Source organism: Scyliorhinus canicula, chromosome 19 (genome assembly GCF_902713615.1).
Source record: "Scyliorhinus canicula chromosome 19, sScyCan1.1, whole genome shotgun sequence".
Lineage (NCBI taxonomy): Eukaryota > Metazoa > Chordata > Chondrichthyes > Carcharhiniformes > Scyliorhinidae > Scyliorhinus > Scyliorhinus canicula.
In genome coordinates, this window is record NC_052164.1 from 77707003 (window position 1) to 77734286 (window position 27284).

The 27284-nt window shown below is 52.1% G+C and overlaps 1 protein-coding gene across 2 annotated transcripts in view; it reads right to left on the reverse strand.

Annotated features, from left to right (window-relative positions):
• Nucleotides 1-12615, reverse strand: part of LOC119954500 (cystathionine beta-synthase-like protein) — a 58178-nt gene extending 45563 nt beyond the window's left edge. For both annotated transcript variants that reach the window (XM_038779788.1, XM_038779787.1), the window contains exons 1-4: nucleotides 12479-12615; nucleotides 8266-8372; nucleotides 6747-6881; nucleotides 4328-4407 (exon numbers count right to left, since the gene is read on the reverse strand). In XM_038779788.1, the coding sequence (XP_038635716.1) occupies nucleotides 4328-4407; nucleotides 6747-6881; nucleotides 8266-8372; nucleotides 12479-12615 (459 nt within the window). The remainder of the gene's footprint in view (nucleotides 1-4327; nucleotides 4408-6746; nucleotides 6882-8265; nucleotides 8373-12478) is intronic.
• Between the last annotated feature and the right edge of the window lie 14669 nt (nucleotides 12616-27284).

The window sequence follows — 27284 nt, forward strand, 5'->3', positions numbered from 1 at the left end:
ACCCCCCCTAGCCCTCGTCCCGTAGCATGAGTGGTACGTCTGTCCCACACAGTCCTTCCTTACCAGCAGTCAGTCCTTCTCCCTTAGGTGCGTCTCTTGTAGGTAGACTATGTCTGCTTTTGGGCTTCTTAGTTGGGCGAACACTCTGGATCTTTTCACTGGGCCATTGAGTCCCCTTACATTCCAGGTAACAATCCTGCTGGGGGGTTTCTGACCCCCGGGTCCTGTGGGATCACCCATACTTACCTGGTAGACGCGCCTCTGCACTCCGGGCTTTCCCTTTGCTAGGGGGCGTCCAAAATGGCCAGGGTCACCACTCTCACCATGGGATCGGGCTCCAGCCCTCAGGGGTTTCCCTTTGCACAGGGGGCACCCAAGGCGGCCACCAACTGTGTGTACACCACACGGGTTCACCGCTGCCTTCCGGGGTCTCCCTCCGCCCTGATGCCACCTCAAGTGGCTGTTTGCAGCGCCCTCTTTGTTCCTCGCCCTGCTGCATGCCCGCTGAGGCCTATGTCTGTACTGCTTCACTATCCCACCCTTCTCTTTGCTTCTCTTTTGTTCTGGAGTCTCCCCCAGACTCCTCTCTGCACCCCCCCCCCCCCAGCCCCTGTCCCTTTGTCCCCCCCACCTGCATTCTCCTCCCCCCTTCTGCCCCCCCCCCTCCTTGTGTCAGGCACTCCCCCTCCCCTGAGAGGGGCGCCGCGGCCCTCCTTCCTTCCTGCCCTCCCGTGCTGGCCCTCCTCACTAGTACGGTGGCCCTCTTCCCAATATTCGTCCAGTTCTGGCCCTGTTTAACATTTCTCCTACTGGCCCTTGTCGCGCCCTCCTGCTTGCTTTCCTCACCCTCATTTCCCTCGCTCCACCTCCCCCCATTGCATTGAGGAGACAAGCTCTGAGACAAGACAGCACAGTCCCGCACAAGGCATTACACACATGTGCACAGTTCATGAGTCCATTGTCCTTGTTTGCGGACTGTCTTCCGCTCTTTGTTCTGGTTTTCCCTTCCTTTTCCGTCTCCATATCTTTCATTGCGGTTGCGTGTGCTCCTCCCCCAGCTTGTTCGCTCTAACGAACTTATCAGCCGCCGCTGGGGTGTTAAAATACAGCTCTTTCCCCTCAAATGTTACCCAGAGTTTGGTTGGGAATAACATCCCAAATTTTACCTTGCTTTTGTGCAGTGCTAATTTCGCCTTGTTGAATTCAGCCCTTTTTTTGGCCAGGTCCGCCCCAACGTCCTGATACATCCGTATGGTCTTACCTTCCCACGTGCTCTGTTTCATTTGCCGGGCCCACTTTAGAATTCTCTCCCGGTCTTGGAACTGGTGCAGCTTCGCAATTATTGCTCTGGGCTGGTCCCCGGCTTTGGGCTTGGGTCGGAGCGATCTGTGCGCCCTGTCTATTTCTGGTGGGTTTGGGAATACCTCCTTTCCCACTAGCTTGCCCATCATTTAGGTGATATAGCCTGTTGGGTCTCTGTCCTCTATCCCCTTTGGCAGACCCACTAATTTAATGTTCTGCCGTCTGGGCCTATTTTCCTGGTCCTCCACTTTCCCTCTTCGGCTCCCCTGGGCCGTTACTAACCTTTTGACCTCGGCTTCTAGGGTTATCACCCTGTCGCTCTGGTCCGAGGCAGCCCTCTCCAACTCCAGAATCGTTTTTTTCCTGCGCCTTCACTTCCCTTTCCAGGCCTTCGATGGTCTGCTGCATTTTGTGCGTCGTCTCCTTCATCATTGGGGGGGGGGGGATTGGGGAGGTGGGGGGTACTCACAATGGCTGCCATTACTGGGTCACTGATTTTGTTGTGGCACTGGATGCCTGTCCTGGCTGTTACGGCCACAGCTTTGATGGCCTCTGCCATTTCCCTCCACAGGCACCGGCTGATGTTTGGTGCGACCCTGCGGCAGTGTCCGGGGTACAGGGCCTCCCTCCTCTGCTCCACTGCATCCAGGAGCACCTCAATGTCCCGCTCCTGGAACCGCGGCGCTGAGCAGCGGCGGCCATTTTGCGGTGGCTTCTTTTATGCTGCAACGCCATGTGGTGTCAATAATGGCTCGCGCATCAGTGATGGGTGACGCCGTCGCGATTGACATCACGCCGCTGATAGCCCCTTCCGGGTCGGAGGTTTCCTGACGTTCCGGGTGCCTCGACACCAGAGTGGTTCGCGCCGCTCTTGGCGCCAGCGTCGGGACATCCTGCCGATTGCGGGAGAATCCCGGCCCATGTTCTCGCACAGGGCCCCCAAAGGCAGGTGCCCCCAAATTGCAGGGTGTTTGATGGAGTGTTTCACAGCGATTCAGGTTGAGACACTGGAAACCTGCTCGCAATTCAAAAGTTTCAACCAAGCACAGATGGGAGGGCGGGTTTTACCTGAACCACTGCAGCTCTCAGTTCTTGTGGAGACATTTAGTCGCTAAGAATGGCATTGCTGCATACAATTGAGCATCTGCATAGTGAGGCACATCAGGGCTCGAATGTGAGATGCGCACCTGTAAGTCCCAATCCCAGGAACTAGGATTGCAGGCATTTAGTCTTATCTAATCCATCCTTCTTCCTCAAGCCCCATTCTCCCACTCTCATCCACATACCCTTCCATTGCCCCATCCCCCTCCTTCACCCCAACACCCCTCCATAACCTCCATCAACTCTTCTTCACCACCATTTCCCATGCCATAACCCTAATCCACTCTGCTTCACCCTGTCCGCCTACATAACCCCCACCTCCCCCTACATAACCCCCATTCGCCCTCCTTCACACCAACCTCCCCCTCCATAGCCCCATCCACTCTCTTTTACCCCAACCCCCTCCTTCACCCCCTTATCCTCCCTCCATAAACCCCATGCCCCCTCCTCCACCCGATCTCAGCTCCAGAACCTCCATCCCTCTTTGTTCAACCCCATCCCTCATAAATCCCATCCCTCTTCCTTCACCCTATCCCCCCTCATTCACCCCATCATCCCTTGCATAAGCCTCACCCACTCTCCTTCACCGAACCCCCTCTTTAAGCCCCATCCCCACTCTTTCACCCCTTATCCCTCCCCTTCTTCACCACACCAATGACCCCTCCACCCCCCACAACTTCACCTCCCATCCCCCAGTAGGGCCATCAGTGTGTGTGGAGGAGTGAACCTATCCGTTCTGTGACATCCACCGGAAACGTACCTTCACCAGGTGAGGGGAGGAAAGAGTGTGTGTGAGGGGTGGGGGAAATAGAGTGTGTGCAAGGGCGTGGGGAGAAAGTGAGGGTGAGCGAGGAGTGGGGAGGAAATGGAAATGTGTGTGAGAGGCGGGAAGGAAGAGTGAGTGTGTACGAGGGGTGGGGAGGGAGAGGAAGTGTGTATAAGAGATGGGGAGGAAGAGAGAGTGCGTGCGAGGAGTGGGGAGGAAGAGGGAATGTTTATGAGGGATGGGTAGGAAGAGAGAGTGTGTAGGAGGGGTAGAATTCAGACTTCTGATCCTCGAGTAGGGTTGGCCCTGAATGCGAATTCTGAGCACAGTGTTCAGGGCCACGGATTAGAAAATTCCAAAGAATATCATGGAGTTCACCTGACCTACAACTGTTTATTAATTTTGTTTACGAGGAGCACAAGGGCTAGCCTTTCAGGTGTTATTCAACAGAGGCCTTAAGCACTTTTGATCAAAAACAAAGTTCATTGTACAAATTTAGCTAAAATTTTAATAAACACATGGAGTAGGCCTTTTTATCAACTACAAACAAAAATACCCACACAGCTACGGTACTCTATATATAACCCTAAATAAATTTCCCCCTTAAACTGTTCCAATTTAATAACAAGATCCCATTATCTTGAAAACCCTTTTCAAAGGTGTGGCCGAGCACACAGCACTTGAGATCTGGTTTAGATGCTCTTGTGTCCTTTCCAAAAGAGCAGGTTTGAATTTAATTCAGAAAACAATCATTTATTTTCAAGTTATCAAGTAATCTGGAAACAGTTTTTAAAATGCAGAGAGAGAGAGTGAGGCAGGACAAGACTTCTCTATCTGAATCCAGCAGTCAAATGTGAAAACGAAAGCAAAATCTCAGAGCCACAAAACCACCCCAAACCAAAGCGAAAGTAAAACTCAGAGCCACAGCCCAGCTCCACCCACACAATGACATCACTAAAGCCATGTGATAAGACAAAACATTTCTTTAAGGGACACTGCCATGACAACAGTGCACGATGAACTGTAAATCCAACTCTTGATTAATTTGCCAGGAGAATCTTTGTTACAACTGAAATAAACTTTGCTCCCACTTTGGGGTATTTCCAAATAGGGACCATTCTTTGATTCAATTTCAGGATTTCTTAGTGCTTCTTTTACCTTCTCTAAGCTCATTTTCTCCGGCATGACGATTATACAGTGATATCCTTTCACAGCAGCCACCAATCCCAGGCTAATGCCTGTGAAAATATGAGTTGATGAACAAAATCTGTAATCACTTAGGAGTGGTTAAATGCAGTGCTAAAAATCACAACTTATTATTCACTCGAATCTGATGACTTACCTCCTGGAATAATATTGGTTCTGGTTTTTGATTTTCCATCACTGAATCTCACCAGATCAGTTGGTTCTGTTCATTATATCATAGATTGCAATTGGAGTACATAATACACTAAAGGTACAGTGATGCGATTTGTTATGGGAGAGGCATCAGAACCCCAAAAGGTATCATGGAGTTCAACATTTAATGTATTGTTGCTTTTGAAGCTCACGGCTTGTTCGCCAGATGTGGTATTACAATTATGGACATGTGGTTTTTTAAACACAAAACAATGTTTATTCCATGAATTCAACTTAACCTTTTAAATAAACATTGGATCACTCAACACCCCTTACTTCAAAGATATCCCCAAAAATAATACAACACTATATAATCCTTCAGTTGTTCCTTTAAAAATCCAAGAGACTTAACACCTTTAAACAGAAACACATCAGGTTAAAGACATTACTATTATGAGTTTAAATCACCCAAATGATTTAGAGATAGTCTTTCATGGCAGAGATCAAAGCAGATCCAGCTCACTGCAAACACAGACACACCCAAGCTCTTTTCCTCAAAACAGAAACTAAAACTCCCAAAAAGCAGAAGTGAGCTCAGCTCAGCTCCCCCCACCCTCTGACATCACTTCAGTAATATGAGCTTCTCTATTTTTTAAAGGTACATTGCTTAAACATCTATTTCTTAAAGGTACTCTCACATGACAGATTCAAATCCTAGCTATTTTGTTGCAGGCAACATTTGACTCGTGTTGCAAGGACATGTAGTCTAGTCTTTCAATGTCTGGGAAAAATAGTAGTGCAGCCATTCCATGCCAGCAACATTGACTTCTGATGTTGGCTATGGAATTACGTACCGAAGGCCAGGGGCCAATGGTCATACTGGAAGATTACACATGTAGTAACAAAACCACTTGCTCCTCCAGTTTTAGTATCAGCTTCATTGTATCCTCAAATTCCCTTCACTTTCCAGAAGCTGGACAAATATTTACCCACAGGGATCAGCGTGCATTGAGTCTTTAGGCAATTTGTTTTGGGATCTTTTGACTGATTCCCCACAGCAATGAAATAGAGCAGGTTACTTTGACTGTTGTGTTTTAAAGCTCACGATATGGGGCAGGGTACTCCGAGCCCGACGCTAAAATCGTGCTCGGCAATCGGGTGGAGAATGGATTCCGACACCAAAATTGGTGCCGGCACCAGTTTTATGTCGGTCATCCATGCTCAGCCCCCTCCAAACTGGTGATATTGCATCACGCGTCATGCACCTTTGCAACAGTGGGCCGAGTTCCCGATGGCGCGGGACACATGTGGTCTCAGGTGTGGGGAAACCCGACATGGCGACTGTGGACTGTGCCTCACTCAGCTGGGATCCATTCCACTGGCCTGGGGGGGGGCTACTGCAAAGGCTGGGGGGGGGGGACTGTTGGGGTGTGGCCAGGGGGTGGACTGTGGGGTTGTGGATGATGGGTTGGGTCCGCGTACGTCCGGCGCCATGTTGTATGGTGCAACCACTGCAGGTCGTCAGCCTTGCGCATCTACAGCCCGCGACCTGGCCATTCTCCGGTGTTTTCGGCACGGGAGGTAGGAGTTTCACCCAGCGCTGGTGCTAACCCCTCACCGGTCCCGGAATCGGTGAGGATTTCGATAGATCTTCTGGTCTTAAAAGACCGCTGAAAAGGAGAATTCGGGGTGTTTTTTTGGTAGCGGGAAAATTCACCCAGAATGCATTCAGTGCTGCATTGATTTGCCACTCAGGATATTTACAAAATGATCCCGAGTTTATCACAGATTGTGAAAGACCATACCACTTTCAAATTGGTATGCTTTGCAAACATTCTGCTCCCGGGAAATGGGCACCAGCTTCAAAAATACTCTGCAGGATTCTCCGTTGGTGGGATCCTCCACTTCTCCGGTAGTACGCACGCACCTGCGGGTTTCCTGATGGCGTGGGGTAGCCACAATGGGAAACCCCATTGGCCGGCTGCGGGAACAGAAAATCCCGCTGCCGACAGGGTCACGCTGTGTCGGAAAACGGGGCTGGCGGGACGGAGAATCCTGCCCACAGAATCCTTTAGGTGCAGTCTTGCAAATCCAGCAGAAGACCTGGAGAATGGGACAAAACCTGGACACACCACTGAGGAAGGATTACACTGGAACGTCCTAAAGATGTATTGTTTTCTTCTACTTTGTTGCAGCCCTATAACCCACTTAGAATTTGATGTTTCTTCCGATGTCTTACCTGTGTTACCCGAGGATGGTTCAATGATGACGTCTCCTGGTTTCAGAATCCCTTGCTTCTCAGCATCTTCAATCATCCGTAAAGCAATGCGATCTTTAATGCTCCCACTGGCACTGAAGAACTCACATTTTGCCACTAGAAAAGATGGTTGAAAAGTCGCCTTAGGGAAGTTGAATTTCTAGCTATTTCTGTCCCAACATTTTATTAATTATCTAGGACAATGAACAAAAATGATAGAAATGCAAACAAAAAGTAGCACCAAGTATTGAGTTTGTAAATAATGGAAGCCGGTAGGAAAAATTTTATTTTTAAAAATAGTCTTTTGCAAAACATTTTTGCGTACTAAATAACCCAAGGTAGCCCAGTTTCTGCCAGGCTGAGAGGATCCAAATCACATCTCACCCTTTCATGAGATTCTCTCAACTGTTATAAGCCAACTAAAAATGGGAAGATCTCCTTTAATTGTTATATATATATTAGTGATACCATGAATATACTGGGGAAGTCTACTCTCGCAAATCCCTGTTCACCATCTCCAAGGCACGTGTCAAGAATGTGATGGAATGCTCTTCACATGCCTGGTCGGGTACAGTCTCAGCAACAAGTAAGAAGACACCATCCAGAATAAAGAAGTCTGTTTGATCAGCACCCCATCCACCACTTTAAATTTCGCTCCCTTCACCACCAGCGCACATTGGCAGCAGGATGAGCCATCTACAATTGGCACTGCAGCAACTCGCCAGGGAGCACCTTCAGCAGCACTTTCGAAACCCACACTCTTTACCACCTAGAAGGACAAGAACAAGCAGATGCATGGGCATGCCACCACCCGCGAGTTCCCCTCCGCGTTACTCACCATGCTCAATTAGAACTATATTGACATTCCTTCATTGTCACTGAATCAAAACCCTAGACCTCCCTCCCTAACAGCACTATGGATGTACCTACATCACTACTGCCATGGTTTAAGATGGTGGACCACCACCACATTCTCAAGGGCAATAAGGGATGGGCAAATTACGCCTGTGATGCTCACATTCCAAGAAATAATTTTTAAAAATTTTAAACCTTTCTTGCAATTTTCCTAAAAATAGCAACTGGTGAGATCCTTCCGCAAGGTGAATAACACTTTAAGGATTAGTTATTAATTGTGAATAAGATATTCTTATATAAACATTCAATTTATAGAATATCCTGAGAATAATTAATTTCCCTGTGAAATTTATAAACTAGTTGAAGATTGTTTTATTGAACGGTAATCCAGCAAATCTGACTGCAACCAATAGAACTTTTGTATACAGTGACTTGACCAGTACCAGATGCATAAAATACTGGAACAGAATGATTAGAGCATGACTTTAAGAACTAAACTACGGCTCCAAGCTCACTGTCTCATAGAGATGTGTCTCCAGACTCTGCCACATTTATATGCTGCAACACCACAAAACAAAATATTTGAAAGTTACAAGTCTATGAAAGATTGCGATGATTTATGGGAGGCAAAAACGTGGTTACTTACATAGCTCACATTTGAGTCCATACTCCCTTGCAATATTATTGATTCGGATGAGGGGAGTGTTACCAATTTTATAAAGGACATTAGGCAGGATCTTGGGTGAATCCTTTCTGCAAATCAACATCGTATACATTTTAACATAATGTTATAATAGAGTCTTAAAGAATCTGAACTGCCTTTAAAGGTATTACCTGTACAGGCTCGAACTAAGGGACACAGTTTAAAGTGGGGTTTCCCATTTACACCTGAGATCAGGAGTATTAGACCGGAATTCTCCAACCGTTCACTGGTGGCGGTATTCCCTGGGCCTGCTGGCAGCGCACTCCTGCCTGTGGGTTCTCCGGCAGCATGGGGTGGCTTCAATGGGAATTACCGTTGACAAACGACGGGAGTAGACAACATTTTCGCCAGCGAACAGCATGGCCCATCCTTGGTCGGAGTGGAGCAAACCCACTACGGAGAATCCAGCCCTTAGTCTTTGGAATTCTCTTGCCCGGAGTACAGTAGAGGCTGAGCCAGTGATGGGGTTAGATTTATGAGCAGCAACAGAGGGCAGGACTCTCTGCTGCCCGCTGTGGGTAGTGGAGTTTGCGATGCGGCAGAGAATCCAGTGTTGGGCGCTAATCCTGTTCCAATGCTCCAGTCCCCCGTTAGTGTCAGGACTGAGTTCATGCCTCACGCCAACGGGAGGACGTAAATCAGGGGGTCATCAACGGGCCGGACACCATGGCTGGGATTCTCTGATCCCGCGGCCAAGTTATGACGCTGATGTTAAAAGTGGCGCGAGCCACTCCGGCGTCAACGGGCCTCCAGGCCCAGGTCTCACCCCTTCCTCGCTGCTCCGCACTCAAAAGCCACACATGCGCGCCACAGCCACGCAACTACACGCAGGCACGCCATGGCCGGCATGCGTTTGTGCATGCATGTGGGTTCCCGTCTCCACGCCGGGCCCCGGGCAATATGACAGAGCCCTACAGGGGCCCGGTGCAGAATTAGCCCGCCTGCCAATCGGTAGGCCCCAATTGCAGGCTAGCTCACCGTGGAGGCACCCCCGTAGTCGGGTCCCCCCGCCCCCCCACCTGGACGGACCTGTAGCCAGAACTCCGAAGTCCCGCCGGGTGAGACCATACGTAACCCATGCCGGTGGGACTTGGCCAAACTTGGCGGGCACTTGGCCCATCGAGGCGCAGAGAATCGCTGGGGGGGCGCTTTCAGTGGCTCCCGATCGGCGCGGTGGCGATCTGCCGGCGCCCGAGAATAGGCGCCCGAGAATCAGTGGGCTGACGTCAGAGCAGCATGGTGCTATTCTCGCCCTCTTCCCCCCCCCACCGGTGATTCTCCAACCTGGCACAGGATCGGAAAATCCCGGCCAGTCCTACATGATTCTCCGGTCCTCTGCGCCGGGAATCACATAGGCGAAAATGAATGTAGGTCTGGATAAACGTGGCCCTGACACAGTGGACCAAGGGGTTAGCTCTTTAAGAGTCAGGAAGCCCCCCAGAAATGAGACCCTATCAGGATTTCCCGTAGAAAAGAGAAACCTGTCAAGAAGCCACCAGAAATGAAACACCTGACAGGAAGCCCCCCAGAAATGAGACCTCTGTCAGGAAGCCCCCCCCCCCCCCCAGAAAATAGAAAACTTTCTGGAAGCTAGAGAGCAGTCCAGCCAGAGGCAGATTGATCCCAATGTTTGCAAACATCAACCACTTCAAAGAGGGTTAAGTGCATTCCAATCACCTCTTCACGCTTGAGTGATTTTGAAGTGCTCAGGTGGAAATTGACAGCATTTAACTCTTTTTGAAGTGGTTGAAGTTTGTAAACATTGTGGTCAGAGCACTTTAGAGTTACTGAACCATAAAAGAAGATAAGTGAAATAAGGTTCACAGCTATTTGTGTGGAAGCTGCCAATCACAGACCACTAAGGAAAGTGAATGATTGGCTTGCAGCTCAAGGGTCTGATGGGTTTAAATGTAGGTCACAGCTTTCTCTTTCCAGGAATTGATAAGTGGTGTTTCCTCTGCCTGAGCCAGCAGGTGTGTTGACCAGGTGAAGGCTACTACAGTGTTTTTTTCACTGCCTCCATCTGGACTGCTCTCTAGCTTCCAGACAGGTTTTGCTTTTCTGGGGGATTCCCTTTATTTAGGGGAACTCTGGGGGTGTCACTTTCTTTAGGGGTCTCTGTGGGGGCCCCCTATTTCGGGGCCTCTGTGCGGGTCCCTATTTTTAAGGCGTCTCTGTGGGGGATCCCCCCATTCAGGGAGTCTCTGTGGGGGTGCCCTATTCAGAGGCTCATTGGGGTCCCCCTATTCAGGGGTCTCTGGGAGCGTATCTTTATTTAGGGCGTCTCAGGGAGGGATGCTGTAGTGGTCTTGGAGGCAGATTCTGGCATTGTGGGGGGGGGGGGGGTGGCCACCAGATGGACCTTGGGGGCAACACTCTTAAGAGGTTACCCCCTTGGCCCACGTGAGGTCCAATACATCAGGGCCATGCTGGGAAATACCAGTAGTAAATCCCGCCTGTGTGATTCCCGGCTTCAGCAATCAGCAGTCAGCTCAAGTCAACCTGACTCAACAACCCAGTGGAAAGGTCAATCTAATTGAATCTTAAGTGAGCAAACAACACCAGTAGCTGCATTCATTCAGAATCCCGATCAAAATATTTGAATTCCCTACCCAGGAGCACTGTGCGTGGACCTTCACCACACAAATGTCTGCAGATTAAGGCAACTGCTCACCAACACTTTCTGATGGGAATCCAGGGCTGAGTGATAAATGTTCGCCTTGCCAGCGATTCACACATCTTGTGAACAAATTCATAAACTAAAATTAAATACCTCCCACGCACGCCAGGGCAATTCTACAAATGAAAACTGCGTTAAGTTTTCAAAGTAAATGAGAAAGACAATGAACCATTGGTTGCAGGCAGCATTGTGCACAGTGGTTAGCACTGTGGATTCACAGCGCCAGGGTCCCAGGTTCAATTCCCTGCTGGGTCACTGTATGTGCGGAGTCTGCACGTTCTCCCCGTGTCTGCGTGGGTTTCCTCCGGGTTCTCCGGTTTCCTCCTACAGTCCAGAGACGTGCAGGTTAGGTGCTACATGTTAAAATGCCCTTAGTGTCCAAAAAGGTTAGGAATGGTTATTGGGTAACGGGGATAGGGTGGAAGTGAGGGCTTAAAGTGGGTCGGTGCAGACTCAATGGGCCGAATTGTGTGGGGTATTAGATTCCCTGTGATTGAGGGGGAGGAATCTCGCCAAGGATGCCCTGTAGCAATGCAAAGACTTATTTCCCATCCTATCCTTCTGGATTGAGAAGTCCAGCCTCAAAGAGTTACAGGTCAATCAGTCACCAGCAGCTTGCCTTGGCTCCAGGGTCAGACATGTGAGCACTTGGTTCAGGTTTTGGATACATGTTCAGATGTCTCACTCAGGCCGAGCTGGCAGGCTCTGGTGAGGGTTGCAGGGTATTTGGGGCCTGGGCTTTGAATGCTCATGGGGAGGAAGGGCAAACTGCTGGGTGAGAACGGGTGGTTAAAATTGAGGGGTCCTCTGATGGGCCCAGGGATACCAGCCAGCCTGGGTGCTTGATCCCTCCTGCTGCCAATTAAATACTGGTGGTCATGGGGTTAGGCCTTTAAATGGACATTCTTTTCAAGCACTGGAGAACCCCAACTTTCCAACTTATTGCGGTGGCGGAGGGGGCGGGGGGGTTGCATTAAGTCCAGCCCATCTGTTGATGAATACAAGCCACCCAGCCTAGCCTCTTCTAGTTTATGTTTACCGGCCTTTTGATTAGATTACAATCAATTGTAATCAATTCAATACTTACTCTGTAGGCTCTGGTGATAATTCACCTGGCTGAAGAAGTTACAGACAATAGATTACACTCTTAATCACAAGAGTTAATTGAATAAGCAGAGAAATACAGCAGAACAGTGAATGCAGTGCCCTTCATTTGTGTATTGATCTGAATCCGTTGAATGTGTTTGGACTTTAACCATTCAAATAGAATCATCTTGTTAATCTCCAATTCTTGCACATAAAAATAAGTAGAGTAACTGAATAAGATTCCTCAAAAATGAGTTTAGAAAATCTCCTACTTATAAAGCAGTCGACTTTTTCAGACCATTGGAAAGAAATGCCTCGCTTTATACAGCTTTAAATGACATGCGTCTTCTTGTTCTGATGCTACTTTTCCTAACCGTATGTTATACTCACAACTTGTCTTGGCCGTGTGGAGATTTGGATGGTGGCGTCCCCAGACTCCAGGTGCAGCGCGATGGAAGGTCTGGCATCCTCCACTGCTTTGTCTGCATTTGGAAATCTTCCACTTCAGTGCTCCGTTCGGAGGTCATCCTGTCAATAGCAGGAAAAAAATTTGGGATGTTGTCCTGAGTACTCTTTATGTTTCAATGGTTCTGTCCGGTGTACAATTCAATGATGCAAACTCGGAAATTGATATGCAGATTAGTCCCCAGTTCTATTTCCAGAGAGGGGAGAGTTAGCTGCTAAGTCTGTTTGTATCTATTGATGCTCTATTTAAGACAGAGAAAACTCAGTCAGTGATCCCAAACTTGATCTGTATTCTATAATCTAATTGCTGGGAAGTGTGGAATAGATTTTAATCCCTACTGACTGTGTATTGAACATTGTCTGTAAGTGAGCAGGGTGGGGTGAATCCTGTTATGGAGGATAGAGTCAGCAGCAGAAACCTGCGGCGGGATTCACCGTTCCTGTGACTGAGGGCTGGATTCTCCATTTCAGCGGGTAAGTTCCGGCTGAAACGGAGAATTCCTGGGCGTTTTACCATGCCAAAATCAGCGCCGAACCCTCACTGATTCTGGGATCGGTGAGGGGCCAGCAACAGCTTTGAGTAAAACTCCTGGCTCCTGCATCAAAAACGGCAGGGAAATGGCTGGGTCTGTGGCCACGAAGGTGTACGCGCCGTACAACATGGTGCCGGCCGTGCGTGGACCCGACCTGCCAAATATGACCCTACAGGTCACCCCCTGGCAACCTCCTGGCACCCCCCACCAGTCCTCCCAGCCCTCCCGGAATCCTCCGGCTAACATGGTGTGGACGCAGTCCCCGGCTGCCACGGTGGGTTCCCGACCGCTCAGGCCACACATCAGCCGCGCGGTCGGGAACTCGGCCCATTGGGGGCGGAGAATCGGGGGAGGGACTTCCAATGATGTGCCAACGCCGTTACAACGGCTTACGCGGCATGATGCGATGACGCCATTTTGGAGGGGACGGGGACTCGGAAACCGGCGTCAAAGCACATTGCCACCCCCAATTTGGGCATTGAAAGGGATTCTCCACTCCATCGCCGATTACGATATCGGTGTTGGGCAATGGAGAATCCTGCCCAATGTGTTGACGCCAGAGCAGGATTCATGGACTTCCACAAGAACAAAACTTGCACCGCACCTGGACTGATTCAGCAAGTGTTAAGGCACTAGCACGGGTGCCACGTGGAACACAATCAATTCCAGTGGGATTCACGGGTTTGCGATTGGCACTCAGGAGGCTAAGATGCTGCAGCCGCATATACACACTTCACTCCCCACACATACCATCCCAGCCAACATGATGGCAGCTAGGAGAGCGGCCCTGAGATTTACGGACGCCGTGCCAGATATCCTCCTGGATGCTGTGAAGGAGAGGTGGGCACCCAGTACCCTGGCCCAGGAAGACCGCTACAAACCTCCGCTGTTGCCTGGGGGCATGTGGCAGAGGTGGTCAGCGCCACCAAAAACACCGTCTGGACCAGCCAGCAGTGCCGGAAGAAACTGCACGTCCTCCTCAGGGCGGCCAGGGTGAGTAGGCGGCACTGTGTCCTGGCACCAACCCCTAACCCATACACCCATTAACCCACCACTCTTCCCACCTGGAGGGCGGCTGACACCCCCCCCCCCCCCCCCCCCCCCCCCCCCCCCCCCACCCTGCACCACATGCCAGCACCCATACCTGCCCCATGGGCTGCATGCGCCGGACAGTCTAACACTGTGCGTTATCTGTTTCCCCCTGCCAGCCCTCTTCAGAAGGCCTCCAATAACTGCAGGGAGTGGGACAATATTGGAGGGTGGGCCACCGACCTACAGCCCCTCACCATGGTAGAGCAGCTCTGGATGTGATCGGCAGTCCCAAGGAAAGGGAAGACGCCGGGTGGAGATCAGCTGAGGGCAAGGAACTAAAGAACTAGGAGCAGGAGTACGCCATCTGGCCCCTCGGCCCTGCTCCGCCATTCAATTAGATCATGGCTGATCTTTTGTGGACTCAGCTCCACTTTCCGGCCCAAACACCATAACCCTTAATCCCTTTATTCTTCAAAAAACTATCCATCTCTATCTTAAAAACATTTAATGAAGGAGCCTCAACTGCTTCACTGGGCAAGGAATTCCATAGATTCACAACCCTTTGGGTGAAGAAGTTCCTCCTAAACTCAGTCCTAAATCTATTTCCCTTATTTTGAGGCTATGCCCCCTAGTTCTGCTTTCACCCGCCAGTGGAAACAAGCTGCCCACATCTATCCTATCTATTCCCTTCATAATTTTATATGTTTCTATAAGATCCCCCCTCATCCTTCTAAATTCCAACGAGTACAGTCCCAGTCGACTCAACCTCTCCTCGTAATCCAACTTCTTCAGCTCTGGGATTAACCTGGTGAATCTCCTCTGACAACCTCCAGCGCCAGTAAGTCCTTTCTCAGGTAAGCCTCACTAACACCTTATACAATTGCAGCATAACCTCCCTAGTCTTAAAATCCATCCCTCTAGCAATGAAGGACAAAATTCAATTTGCCTTCATAATCACCTGTTGCAACTTTTTGCGACTCATGCACTAGCACACCCAGGTCTCTCTCTGCACAGCAGCATGTTTTAATATTTTATCATTTAAATAATAATCCCTTTTGCTGTTATTCCTACCAAAATGGATAACCTCACATTTATCAACATTGTATTCCATCTGCCAGACCCTAGCCCATTCACTTAACCTATCCAAATCCCTCTGCAGACTTCCGGTATCCACTTTTTGCTTTACCACTCATCTTAGTGTCGTCTGCAAAACTTGGACACATTGTACTTGGTCCCAAACTCCAAATCATCTATGTAAATTGTGAACAATTGTGGGCCCAACACTGAGGGACACCACTAGCTACTGATTGCCAACCAGAGAAACACCCATTAATCCTCACTCTTTGCTTTCTATTAATTAACCAATCCTCTATCCATGCTACTAATGCCATACATCTTTATCTCATGCAACAACCTTTTGTGTGGCACCTTGTCAAAGGCTTCTGGAAATCCATTGACTCCCCATTATCTACCGCACTGGTAATGTCCTCAAAAAATTTCACTAAATTAGTTAGGCACGACCTGCCCTTTATGAACCCATACTGCGTCTGCCCAATGGGACAATTTCCATCCAGATGCCTCGCTATTTCTTCCTTGATGATAGATTCCAGCATCTTCCCTACAACCGAAATTAAGCTCACTGGCCTATAATTACCCGCTTTCTGCCTACCTCCTTTTTTAAACAGTGGTGTCACGTTTGCCAATTTCCAATCCGCTGGGACCACCCCAGAGTCTAGTGAATTTTGGTAAATTATCACTTGTGCATTTGCAATTTACCTAGCCATCTCTTTTACCACTCTGGGATGCATTCCATCACGGCCAGGAAACTTGTCTATCTTTAGCCTCATTTGCTTGCCCATCACTACCTCCTTAGTGATAGCAATCATCTCAAAGTCCTCACCTGTCATAACCTCATTTCTATCAGTCACTGGCATGTTATGTGTGTCTTCCACTGTGAAGACCGACCCAAAAAACCTGTTCAGTTCCTCAGCCATTTTTTCATCTCCCATTATTAAATCTCCCTTCTCAACCTCTAAAGGACCAATATTTACCTTAGTCACTCTTTTTTATTTTATATATTTGTAGAAACTTTTACTATCTGTTTTTATATTCTGAGCAAGTTTACTCTCATAATCTATCTTACTCTTCTTGATAGCTTTTTTAGTAGCTTCCTGTTGCCCCCTAAAGATTTCCCAGTCCTCTATTCTCCCACTAATCTTTGCCACTTTGTATGCTTTTTCCTTCAATTTGATACTCTCCCTTATTTTCCTGGATATCCACGGTCGATTTTCCCTCTTCCTACCGTCCTTCCTTTTTATTGGTATAAACCTTTGCTGAGCACTGTGAGGAAATGAGACCCTGCTGAGATGCGGTGCCCCGTGCCACGTGTGTCAACCTACCCCCCACCCCCCGCAACACCACCCTCACATCTCTCAACCCCACCCTCACCCGCACACCACCATCACCACCACACCGCCCCCATGAGTCTTGTCTTGTGCCTTGCAGGTGTTTCTGGTGATGGGGTGGGTCCGTTTGCTGTCCTCCGACCCCAGCCACAGCCCAAAACCCTCCGTGTGCCAAGCAGCGATGATAACACAGACACGGAGGAGACCCATATGCCTGAGATCCAGGAAACCTAAGCGCTCAAGTCAGAGGATGACACTGACTTTCCATCACAGCTGTCTCCAACACTCTCCAGCATCCCAGAGGCACTCACCTCGGTTGGGCACTTTAGTGAAGAAGCTCCTGGGACATTCTCTGGTGCTCACCACACAGATGCTCTGGTAAATCAGCTGGCGGTAGGCACTCCCAAGGGGACGGACAGTAGGAGGGCAGGCTGATCCCAGGAACTAGCTGCCGTCCAGATGGGTTTTGGGCTTCTGGAACGGACAGTTCCATCCATGCGGAGATGCAGTCGCAGAGCCTGGGATTACGTGAAGGGTTATTGGCGAGCATCCAGCACTTGCAGGCACAAGTAGAGGAATCCAATCGTGTGCAGGAGTGGGAGGGTGGTGCCAACCATGCTTGCCACCCAGGCGAAAACTGCATGAGTGTCGCCTGCGGTCGTGGCCTTGGAAAGGGCATGGGTTTTGGCTATGGATCAGCATGTCCAAGACCTGGGGCAATCTGTGCAGGTGGTAGCCAAGGCCCAGGATATGGCTGCCCTCCCACAGCCAGCCATTGGACATTGTGGCCACACTCCTGAGTGTGGCCCAGTCACAGCGGGCCATGGCCGAGAGTGTCAGTGGCATTGCCTAAGCGCTGGCTGACGTTACACAGATGCACAGGGTGGTGGCCCAGTCCCTGAAGGAGATGGCACAATCACTGGCGGATATGGAACAGACCCAGAAGGTGGAGGCACAATCACAGCATGCTGTGGTGTAGTTCTAGACGGAGGTGGTCCATTCCCTGTGCTCCATGGCCAAGATGAGGGCGCACCTGCAGAACTGGCAGCGCCAGATGGCGGGAGACCCTCAGAGGATAGCTCTGTTTGCACCCCATCCCATGGAGTCGCCCAGGAGCCATTGGGTACCCCGAGGCAGAAGGAGGTGATGGGGCCTGTGCCAGTGACTCCCGCAGGGGAGGTGCTGGAGCACCGCAGCACCGTGGACTCCCCCCCTTCTATCTCTAGCGCATCTGGCGGGCAGCGGGTAGAACAGGGCAGCGCCATGCCACCTGAAACACCTGAGCAACAACTGGGCCCATTCGGGCCCAGTCGGCCCAGAGGAACGGCCACCAACGGGGAGCGAGGTTGCAAGGCGGGAATCACAGCAGGCTGCCTCCACTCCTGATGTACCATCTGGGGACCCACTTAGAAGCAGCGTGTGTAAGGCCAGAAAGTTATACACCAGTTACGTTGGCACAGGTGCAGGGCACAGTATAGTGATAGCAGCTAGGGCACGACTCTGTATATATTTGTTCACATTTAACACGTTGTTACAACTTGTCTCGGGACTCTGTTGGAAGGTTGTGAGCAGTGGGCTGGCCTGGGCTGACCAAAGAGCGGGTGTGGTGGGGGGGGGGGGGGGGGGGGGGAGGGGGGGGGGGGGCACACATGCCAAATGAGCATACATTGTGGGTGGGCTGGGCTACCCACGCCCAACAACCCACCTCCGCCACCTTAGGGATCTGATGGGACCATGTAATGGAATAGCCAGCTCGCATGCAGGGATCACCCAGGTGGACAGTGGGAAGTGCTACTGGCAGGAATCAGATGTTGACGAACGATGTGGAGCAGCAGAGCTCATTGCAGAGCAGGTTGTCATCATCATACATTCCATGGACCAGACACACTGTTGTGGCCAATCCAGGGCCCACACCCCCACAGTGCGGCAGGTATGTATCATGGAAGGGGCTGCAGACAGGGGGGTGGCCAGGAGGGAGGGGGTGTGGATGTGGCAGTGGGATGCGGCGTCTGAACCCCTGGCCAGTTCTCCACCCACCCCAACCTCCTTCTCCCCCCCCAAACCTCCTGTCAGTAAACCTGGAGGCGGCCAGTGCGTCCTGTGCTTGTTCGCCCGGATGCACACGTTGTGCAGACTGTCATGCCTGCCTGGGACCCATGTCCTGCCCATTCTCACCCTTCCCTGTATCCTCCTCGTCAGACAAGGCCTGGCATTCATTATCCTCCTCCATCATGTCGCCCCTCTGCTGCGCGATGTTGTGGAGGACGCAGCAGGCCGCCACGCTGTGGGCGACCCTCCTAGCGCCATACTGGAGAACCCCTCCAAAGCAGTCCAGGCCACCGTACTGCATCTTCAGGATGCCGAAGCACCACTTGATTATGCCCCAGGTCGCTGCAAAGCTGTTGTTGTAGTGGGTCTCCGCATTTGTCTGTGGCATTCGTATAGGGGTCATCAGCCACGACTGCAGTGGATAACCCCTGTCACCCAGGAGCCAACCCCCAGCCAGGGCGGTGCCTCGAATAGGCCGGGAATCATCGAGTGTGTCAGGATGAAGGTATTGTGCACACTTTCTGGGTACCAGACGTGCATGATGCGCACCTGATGGTCACATATCAGCCGCACGTTCATAGATTGGGACCCCTTTCGGCTTGTGTAGAGCGACCTGTCATCTGCAGTTGCTCGTAGGGTGATATGAATCTCATTGATCACACCTTTGAACCGGGGCATGTCGGTGATGGTGGTGAACCCCACTGCCCGGGCATCCTGGTGGGTTCGGTCCACATTGAAATGGATGTATTGTGCTGACCGGGCATATAGGGCCTCCATGACGCTGCGGTTACACCTGTGCACTGAGCTCTGTGAGATCCCGGACAGGTTCCTACTCGGCACCTGGAAGGACTCCAGGCGTAAAAGTTCAGGGCGCCTGTCATCTTGATGGCTATCGGGATTGGGGGTCCTGCTTCATTCCCCCGCAGTGTCATTTGTGCCACGATCTGGCAGATATGTCGCACTTTCCCATGGCTCAGCCGGAGTCTTCAATGGCATGCCCGGACCAGCAGATCCTTGAATGACAGGCGTTGCCGATGCACACGAGGCCTCATGCGGCGCCTCCTACACACCACCTCCTGCTCCTCCTCCTCATTGGACTGTTGGGTGGACGGGTCTCCATCCTGAGAGGCTGCCTCCCGTTCTGCTGCTGCATGCTCTGCTGCTGCAGCTTCCTCCTCCTCAAGCAGCTCCAGCTCGTAGAGCCACATTTCATCCCCCAGGGCTGCGGTGAATAGGAGGAAGGCCACCATTGCTGGCTGTATTCCAATATCCATTGTCTGCGGGGATGAAAGGCTGGCACAGGGATTAGCATGGTGCGTACTCCCATGCCCAGCGAGATTCAGTGGGCTACTTGGTGCCCCGCTTGTCAATGTGGGCTCTGCCCTGACATGTTCCCACCACCCCCTCCTCTCCGCACCACGGGTTCTGTTGGTGACCGGAACCATGGTGGCTTCTGGCCCTGGCACCTGTCCCAGCTGCCTGGGTACAGTCAGCTGGCACTGCCATTGACAACGGTATGCTCCACAGCACCTGTCCAGCACCCCCATATGGGCTACAGTGGGCATTGCCCTGGGAAGGCCACAGGATTCACTACCAGTGGGTGGAGGGCAGTTGGGAGGGTATGCCGGATGGTGGGGTGCAGGGGTGATAGGGTGGGGGCTAGGGTGCGGGGTGTCGAGATGGAGCCTGGGGTGTGGGGGATGGTGGAATGGTTGCTGGTGTGTGGGGTTGGGGGCACCCATATGGCCAGTGTCACTCTGCAGAACCAGGGACCAAGGTAGGTTGTCAGTGGAATGCGCAGCAAGATGGCTGACTTGCAGGACGCGGCAATGGCGGTGCATGCCTGGACACTGTCCCAATCCCGTGGGGGGGGGGTCAACACGACCGCACTGCCCATTCCCCCATCACCTCCCCCACCCGGCCCTGACAGTGCCACCTCCCACCCCCGCCAGCCTGGCCAGTTAATGGCCCACAACCCACGGTCATGCCTCTCAGTGGCCTACCTGCTCTCTCAGTACAGGAAGGGATCAGGATGCCATTTCTAAATGCCGCCCCGATCTCACGACCTCCCAGACACAACCTACGGACATCTAACACCCCAACTCGCCTGCTAATTTGGCAGTGCCACCTGGGCAGTGCCAAGATGCCACCCTGCCCAGAGGCCAACCACTCGGGGGTCTACAATTGTAAAATCATAGAATTTACAGTGCAGAAGGAGGCCATTAGGCCCATCAAGTCTGCACCGGCCCTTGGAAAGAACACTAAGCCCATGCCCACACCTCCACACTATCCCCGTAACGCAGTATCCTCACCTATCCTTTTTGGACACTAAGGGCAATTTAGCACGGCCAATCCACCTAACCTGCACATCTTTGGGCTGTGGAAGGATACCGGAGCATCCGGAGGAAACCCACGTACACACTGGGAGAACGTGCAGACTCTGCATAGACAGTGACCCAAGCCGGGAATCGAACCTCGGACCCTGGAGCTGTGAAGCGGCAGTGCTGACCACTCTGCTACCGTGATCGCCCAGGAGATCCTGCCCTCCAGGTACGGTTCCACCTGGTTCCCGTTTGTGGGGACCAGTATTGAACGGTGCCTGGCAAGGGTCTCTTCAGCAAGGCCGCTAGATGTCTCCGTCAATCCGGGAAATATGCGGCTGGGCGGCTGGAGAATCCCGCCCATTAAGTTCCACACATATATGCTGTTGAAACCAGGTTATCATCAACTGTGAACACATTTTTGCCCAGAATCTACACTGGTGAGATTTTGTGAATAGCATTTTGAATAACAAATAATATTTCCAAATTAATTCTCCAGCTATCAAGCTGCCCAACCTCTGCTGCATACTTGCAAAATGAGCTCCGAATGAAGCAACGTATTTGGAAAGCTATCTTCCACTATTCTGTTCTTTCTAGATCATTGGGCAGACCTTCGATTAGATTTTAAAAAGCCTTGAAATGTAACTCATGAGATGAGCTGTTTCCCTCCCGTAATGAAAAACACCCTCTGACACCATGATACAATTTGATGCTTCATTTTGCCACACCTTATTCCCCGCAAGTTGACATTTCCCCATGAAATGAATTCTGACACTGATTGATGATTTAAGCCTGAGAACAACAGCAGCACAATTATAGAACAGTACAGCACAGAACAGGCCCTTCGGCCCTCAATGTTGTGCCGAGCAATGATCACCCTACTTAAACCCACGTAACACGTATACCCGTAACCCAACAATCCCCCCCTTTAACCTTACACTACGGGCAATTTAGCATGGCCAATCCACCTAACCCGCACATCTTTGGACTGTGGGAGGAAACCGGAGCACCCGGAGGAAACCCACGCACACAAGGGGAGGACGTGCAGACTCCACACAGACAGTGACCCAGCCGGGAATCGAACCTGGGACCCTGGAGCTGTGAAGCATTGATGCTAACCACCATGCTACCGTGAGGCCCCGATTGCATTCATTTACCTCACAGACAGCCCAAAAAAACAATCACCTTTTCAAGTTTCTGATTGATCAGCATTCTCACATCAGCAAAACAAATGCCACAACCAATGCAGAGATATTCCCTCTTTAAAAAAATAATTAATTTGCTATTTTCTCTTGTCAGTTGTACTGCTAAAAGTCCTAGTTGTTGGCAGTTTTGTTTCAAATGTTGTTACGAAGAAATAGATGAGAGCAATCTTGTTCGCTCAAACCATACCTGCAGAGTATCAGTGTCAAATTCTGAAGTGTTTCTTCTGAGAAATAAAATAGTTACAGGGAAGTACGAAATGCTTCGGAATGCCACCAGCAGTGAAGGAGACCTCAGTGACTATCTTCAGATTTATGGCTTGTAAACCCGCCTACTTTTTGTTGTCCCCATTATGCATAATTACGGTATATTTGGCACAAGCAGCAGAACCTGATTTTGCAATCTGCTTTTCCACAGTTTGTAAATTCTTTGTAAACTAAATAACTGATAAGGAGTACTTGAGAAGATTTTGAGCGCTAATCTAATGGGAGAAGCACAAAGTGTGGTAGCGAGCTCGATTTGCTGGGTGATCCCCAGCGGGACGGCGACCGGAATCTAATGTCAATTGGGGCCGGAAATGATCCCCCAAGGGCTTCATAGTGGAAATAGCTGTCCCGCCAGCTGATTCATCAGGACCGTGCCTGGCAACTGCCCGTTAACAAAGGGGACCAGCACATGAACGGCTCCCTCCGAACACACTCCTGACAGCCCACCGCCATGGCACCACGAAGACCTTCTCCATGTTTCGGTGATGCTGAGCTGGCTCGGCTTCTGGACAGCGTGCAGTTGAGACAGGACACCTACTTCCCCCGAGGGGGTCGAAGGATCAGCAACAGGGATGCGAGTGTTGCCTGGGAGGCAGTGGCAGCGGCCGTCAGTTCGGGTAGCGTGACCAGGAAGGCTGCAGTCCACTACAGGAAGAAAACCAACGACCTCCACCCAGCCGTAAGGGGGGGTTCCATGGCACTGGTCCCACCTGCCACCCCTCCTGACCTGTTCCCCCCCTCTCCCCCTTCTGTAATCCCCCTATCCTCCCCGCCGCTCCCCTCAACAAGCCGACGGCTGACATCGCACACACACCACCAAACCACCTCTCAGCTTAACGCCGTGCCTGTGCCCCAGAACACCCTGGCACCCATCAGCACAACCCACCCATGCCCAGCAGCTGTGCCCGCACATGTCAGCAACCATAGACCACCCCCAACCCCCCACCCCCACTCCTGATGCATCAAGTGACCGGATCACGCTGCCCTCTTTTGTCCCCGCAGGAGAAGTTGGTACATAACAGGCGGGAAAGGGTCCAGACATCAGGAGCGGGATTCTCTGACCCCCCACCCGGGCCGGGTCGGAGAATCGCCGGGTGTCGGTGTGAATCCCGCCCTTGCCGACTGCCAAATTCTCCAGCGCCGGGGTTTTGGCGGGGGAGGGAATCGAGCCACGCCGGTCAGCAGCCGCTTGCAGCGGCCTCCCCGACGATTCTCCAGCCCGCGATGGGCCGACTTGCCGCCCGTTTTCGGCAGGTTCCGCCAGCGTAAAATACAACAGGTCCTTACTGGCGGGACCTGGCTCCATGGGCGACCTGCAGAGTTCTGGAGGAGGGGGGCGCGGGGGGATCTGGCCCTGGGGGGTTCCCCACAGTGGCCTGGCCCGCGTTCGGGTCCCACCGATCCACGGGCGGGCCTGTGCCGTGGGGGCACTCTTTCCTTCCGCACCGACCAATGTCAACCTCCGCCATGGCCGGTGCAGAGAAGAACCCCCCTGCTCATGCGCCAATTCGCGCCGGCTGGTGGAGGCCCTTTAGCGCCGATTGGCGTGGCGCCAAGGCCTTCCGCGCCGGAAGGTGCGGAGGATTCTGCACCTTCGGGGTGGCCCGACTCTGGAGTGGTTCACGCCACTCCTCGGTGCAGGAGTGGCCTGCCCCGCAGGTTCGTGGAGAATCCCGCCCCAGATTCCTCAGCCCCTGTGAGAAACCGGCCCTGGAGATAGCAGGGATGGCCAAGGATAGAGCGGTCACTGACAGTGAGTTTTTCCTGCACCACGGAGGTGAGGATCCACTGCCCCTTCACCCAGACGGCCTGTCTCAAATGTGTTGGTCATGTCAGACAAAATGATCCTTCCCTCGCACTAACCACAAGCCCATTCTCTTGCAGGATCTCTATCGAATGGTGACAGCCATCTGGGTCCAACCACAACCCCCCTGTCTTCTAGGAGAACACTTCAGAGGAGACCTCAGAGGATGCCACCATCGAGGTGTCACAGCTATCACCTCCACCTTCCACCAGCGCAGAGACACACACCTCGGTCGGTGACATTAGTGGACAGACTTCTGTGGCACAATCTGGTGAGTACCATACAGGGAGTCCATCACGGCGTGGATACACATGAGTGCGGATGTCTGAGAGACCCAAGAAAGGTCCCCGCTTGGCCCCTGTAAAGACCCAGAGGCATCAAGGTTCAGGGTGACCGTCACATTGACGGACACAGGGAATGGGTATCCTCCTCCATACCCCTGCGGTGCCAGGTGCATCACTATCTAGCACAGGTGGCACACCGTGTCCCTGGTTAGCCAAATTCTTTGCCATCAAAGGCAGTCCGGTATATCCTCGAAGGACAGGCTCTGACGGTATACACGTGGCCTGATGCGGCATCTCCTTTGCACCTCCTCCTCGGCCTGCTGGACGGCCGGCACTTGACCCTCACCATCGGCCCCTCCTCTTCTGGGGCATGCTCCACTTGTGCAGAGTCCTCCCCGGGCTGGCCCCGTGCCTCTAGCCTCCGTGCATCTGCAGCAGCAGCTGCGACCAGGTAGATAGTGAGCATTGCTGGTTGAACTCCGAAATTCATTCTCTCCAGGGGAAAAAAAGGGAAGATATGTTAGCAAGATGAATATTCCCTTACCCATCCAAATCCAGCAGACTACATGGTGACCATGAGGTGCAATTCAGCTCCACCCTCCATAAACCCACCCACCACCCCTCTGCTGTTCCCCCCAATATGTTACCTACCACACTACACCCCTGTCCCCATTAGTGAGTGACACAAGGCCTGAGATGCAGGGAGCCTCTATCCTCACCAACCATCCATATCAACAGTGGTACCGATGGCTACCGCAATCCATGTCAACAATAGGATTTGCAGCCCCTGTTCTGATTCCTCCAGTGGGGTCTACTGTTGTGGTGTCCTCATTGGGTGGATCGTGTGTTATCCCGCCAGAAGGGTGGCACCTGGTTAAGGGGCAGAGATGGTCACCGTGTGCCACTAATCTCCTCCATGTGTAGAGGCTTGTGTGTGGGCAGGTCTTACAGAAGAGATGTGTGCGTCTGCTGGGAGCATAGCTGCAGTGTGATGTGGGTCGTGGAGTGACACACAGGTGTGACAACCTGGCCGGGGTAGGATGGATGGGAGCAGGGACCCCATGGACAGGTGGGGTTGGAGCCAGTTGGTGGTCCTGAAGAGTGGGCTAGCTGATAGTGTCACTGTTGAGGACTCTGCCCTAAGAGGGGCAGTGTGACAGGGAGGATGCGAGATGCCACGGTGCAGGAGATGCCACGGTGCACCCCTTCATTTGGGGTGAGCTCTGCTACTCACCTGCTATCCCTTCAATGGGGAGCCTCTTCTGTTGAGCGTACTGAGGAGTGACAGCACCTGATGGGCCACGCCCATCCCGTTGATGGGTCAGCTGGGGTTTGAGGTTTCCAGTGGGGTGGCTCCCAAAGGACCATAGCATTTACAGTGCAGAAGGAGGCCATTCAGCCCATCGAGTCTGCACCGGTTCCTGGAAAGAGCACCCTACCCAAGGTTAACACCTCCACCCTATCCCCATAACCCAGTAACCCCACCCAACACTAAGGGCAATTTAGCCTGGCCAATCCACCTAACCTGCACATCTTTGGACTGTGGGAGGAAACCGGAGCACCCGGAGGAAACCCACGCACACACGGGGAGGATGTGCAGACTCCGCACAGACAGTGACCCAAGCTGGAATCGAACCTGGGATCCTGGAGCTGTGAAGCGATTGTGCTATCCACAATGCTACCGTGCTGCCCCAGAGGCTGTGTGAACATTTACAAGACACAGTGAGCAGTCAGCAGAGTGAGCACCCAGGAACCTGTAACCTGTACCAAATGGGTAGGTTTTAAAGAAATACTGCAGCAATGGTAACCTGAGCCAGCCCACCCTGATCCCGAGGGGGGATACCCCAAATCCACAGAGCTATCACCAAGTCCCTCCCTGCTACTACCCCGGCCCTGGTAGCCATCTCCCTGTAAGTGCTCCAATTTTTAACCGTTTTTCAAACTTTATTTCCATCCTCTCTCCCCTCAACAACCAGGCACCCAGTTCCCATTTGTAAATACCTGTAGTAAATCAAGCCCGCGTGACTTCTGCCGGAGAGGGGAAGAGTATCGTAGTGGCCCAGAGCATACTGGGCCAAATGCACTAAACACATGTAAATTAATGTAAATGCTGGTTTTGTATGCCCTCGTTTTCCTCAACAGGGAGGGAATGGAGCATGGCACACAATATGGTGTTGTGCATGGACCTCAATTTTGGATGGACGCTCGAGTCTCCACTCGATCGCAATTCACGTTTGCAACATCTCGAGGCAGAGAGTTCAGCCCAGGATCTCAACTAGTCGGAAAACATTATTGGGCGGAATTCCCCGACCCCCACCGGGTCGGAGAAGCCCCGGGGGGCGGCGCTAATCAAGCCCTGCCGCCCCGCCGCCGTCTGCCGTATTCTCTGCCGCCGTTTTTCGGGCGGGACTGCCTGCAGTTCCAGCAGCAGCCATCTCTCCTAGCTGGCGCTGCTGGGACTACACAGTCACATGCTAACCCGATGTGTGCCAGACCCTTAACACTACAAACCCCTCTCACGCCACGCTGGTTGGGGCCGTTGGCAGTGATTCTCTGGGCCCCAAGGTCCGAGCGGCCGTCCGATTTTGGCCAGTCCTGCCTGCTTCAGTTACCCATGGTTCCACACTGCTGCACATGGCAGGTAAGTCAGCATGGGCAGTTCTCGGGGGGGGCGCGGGGGGATCCGACCTCAGGGGTGGCCTGGCCCGCGATCGGGGCCCACCGATCTACGGGAGGGCCTGTTCTGTTGGGGCACATCTTCCTTCCGCGCCGGCCCCTGTGGGGCTCCACCATGGCTGGCTCGGAGAAAAGAACCCCCTGCTTATGTGGCAAAA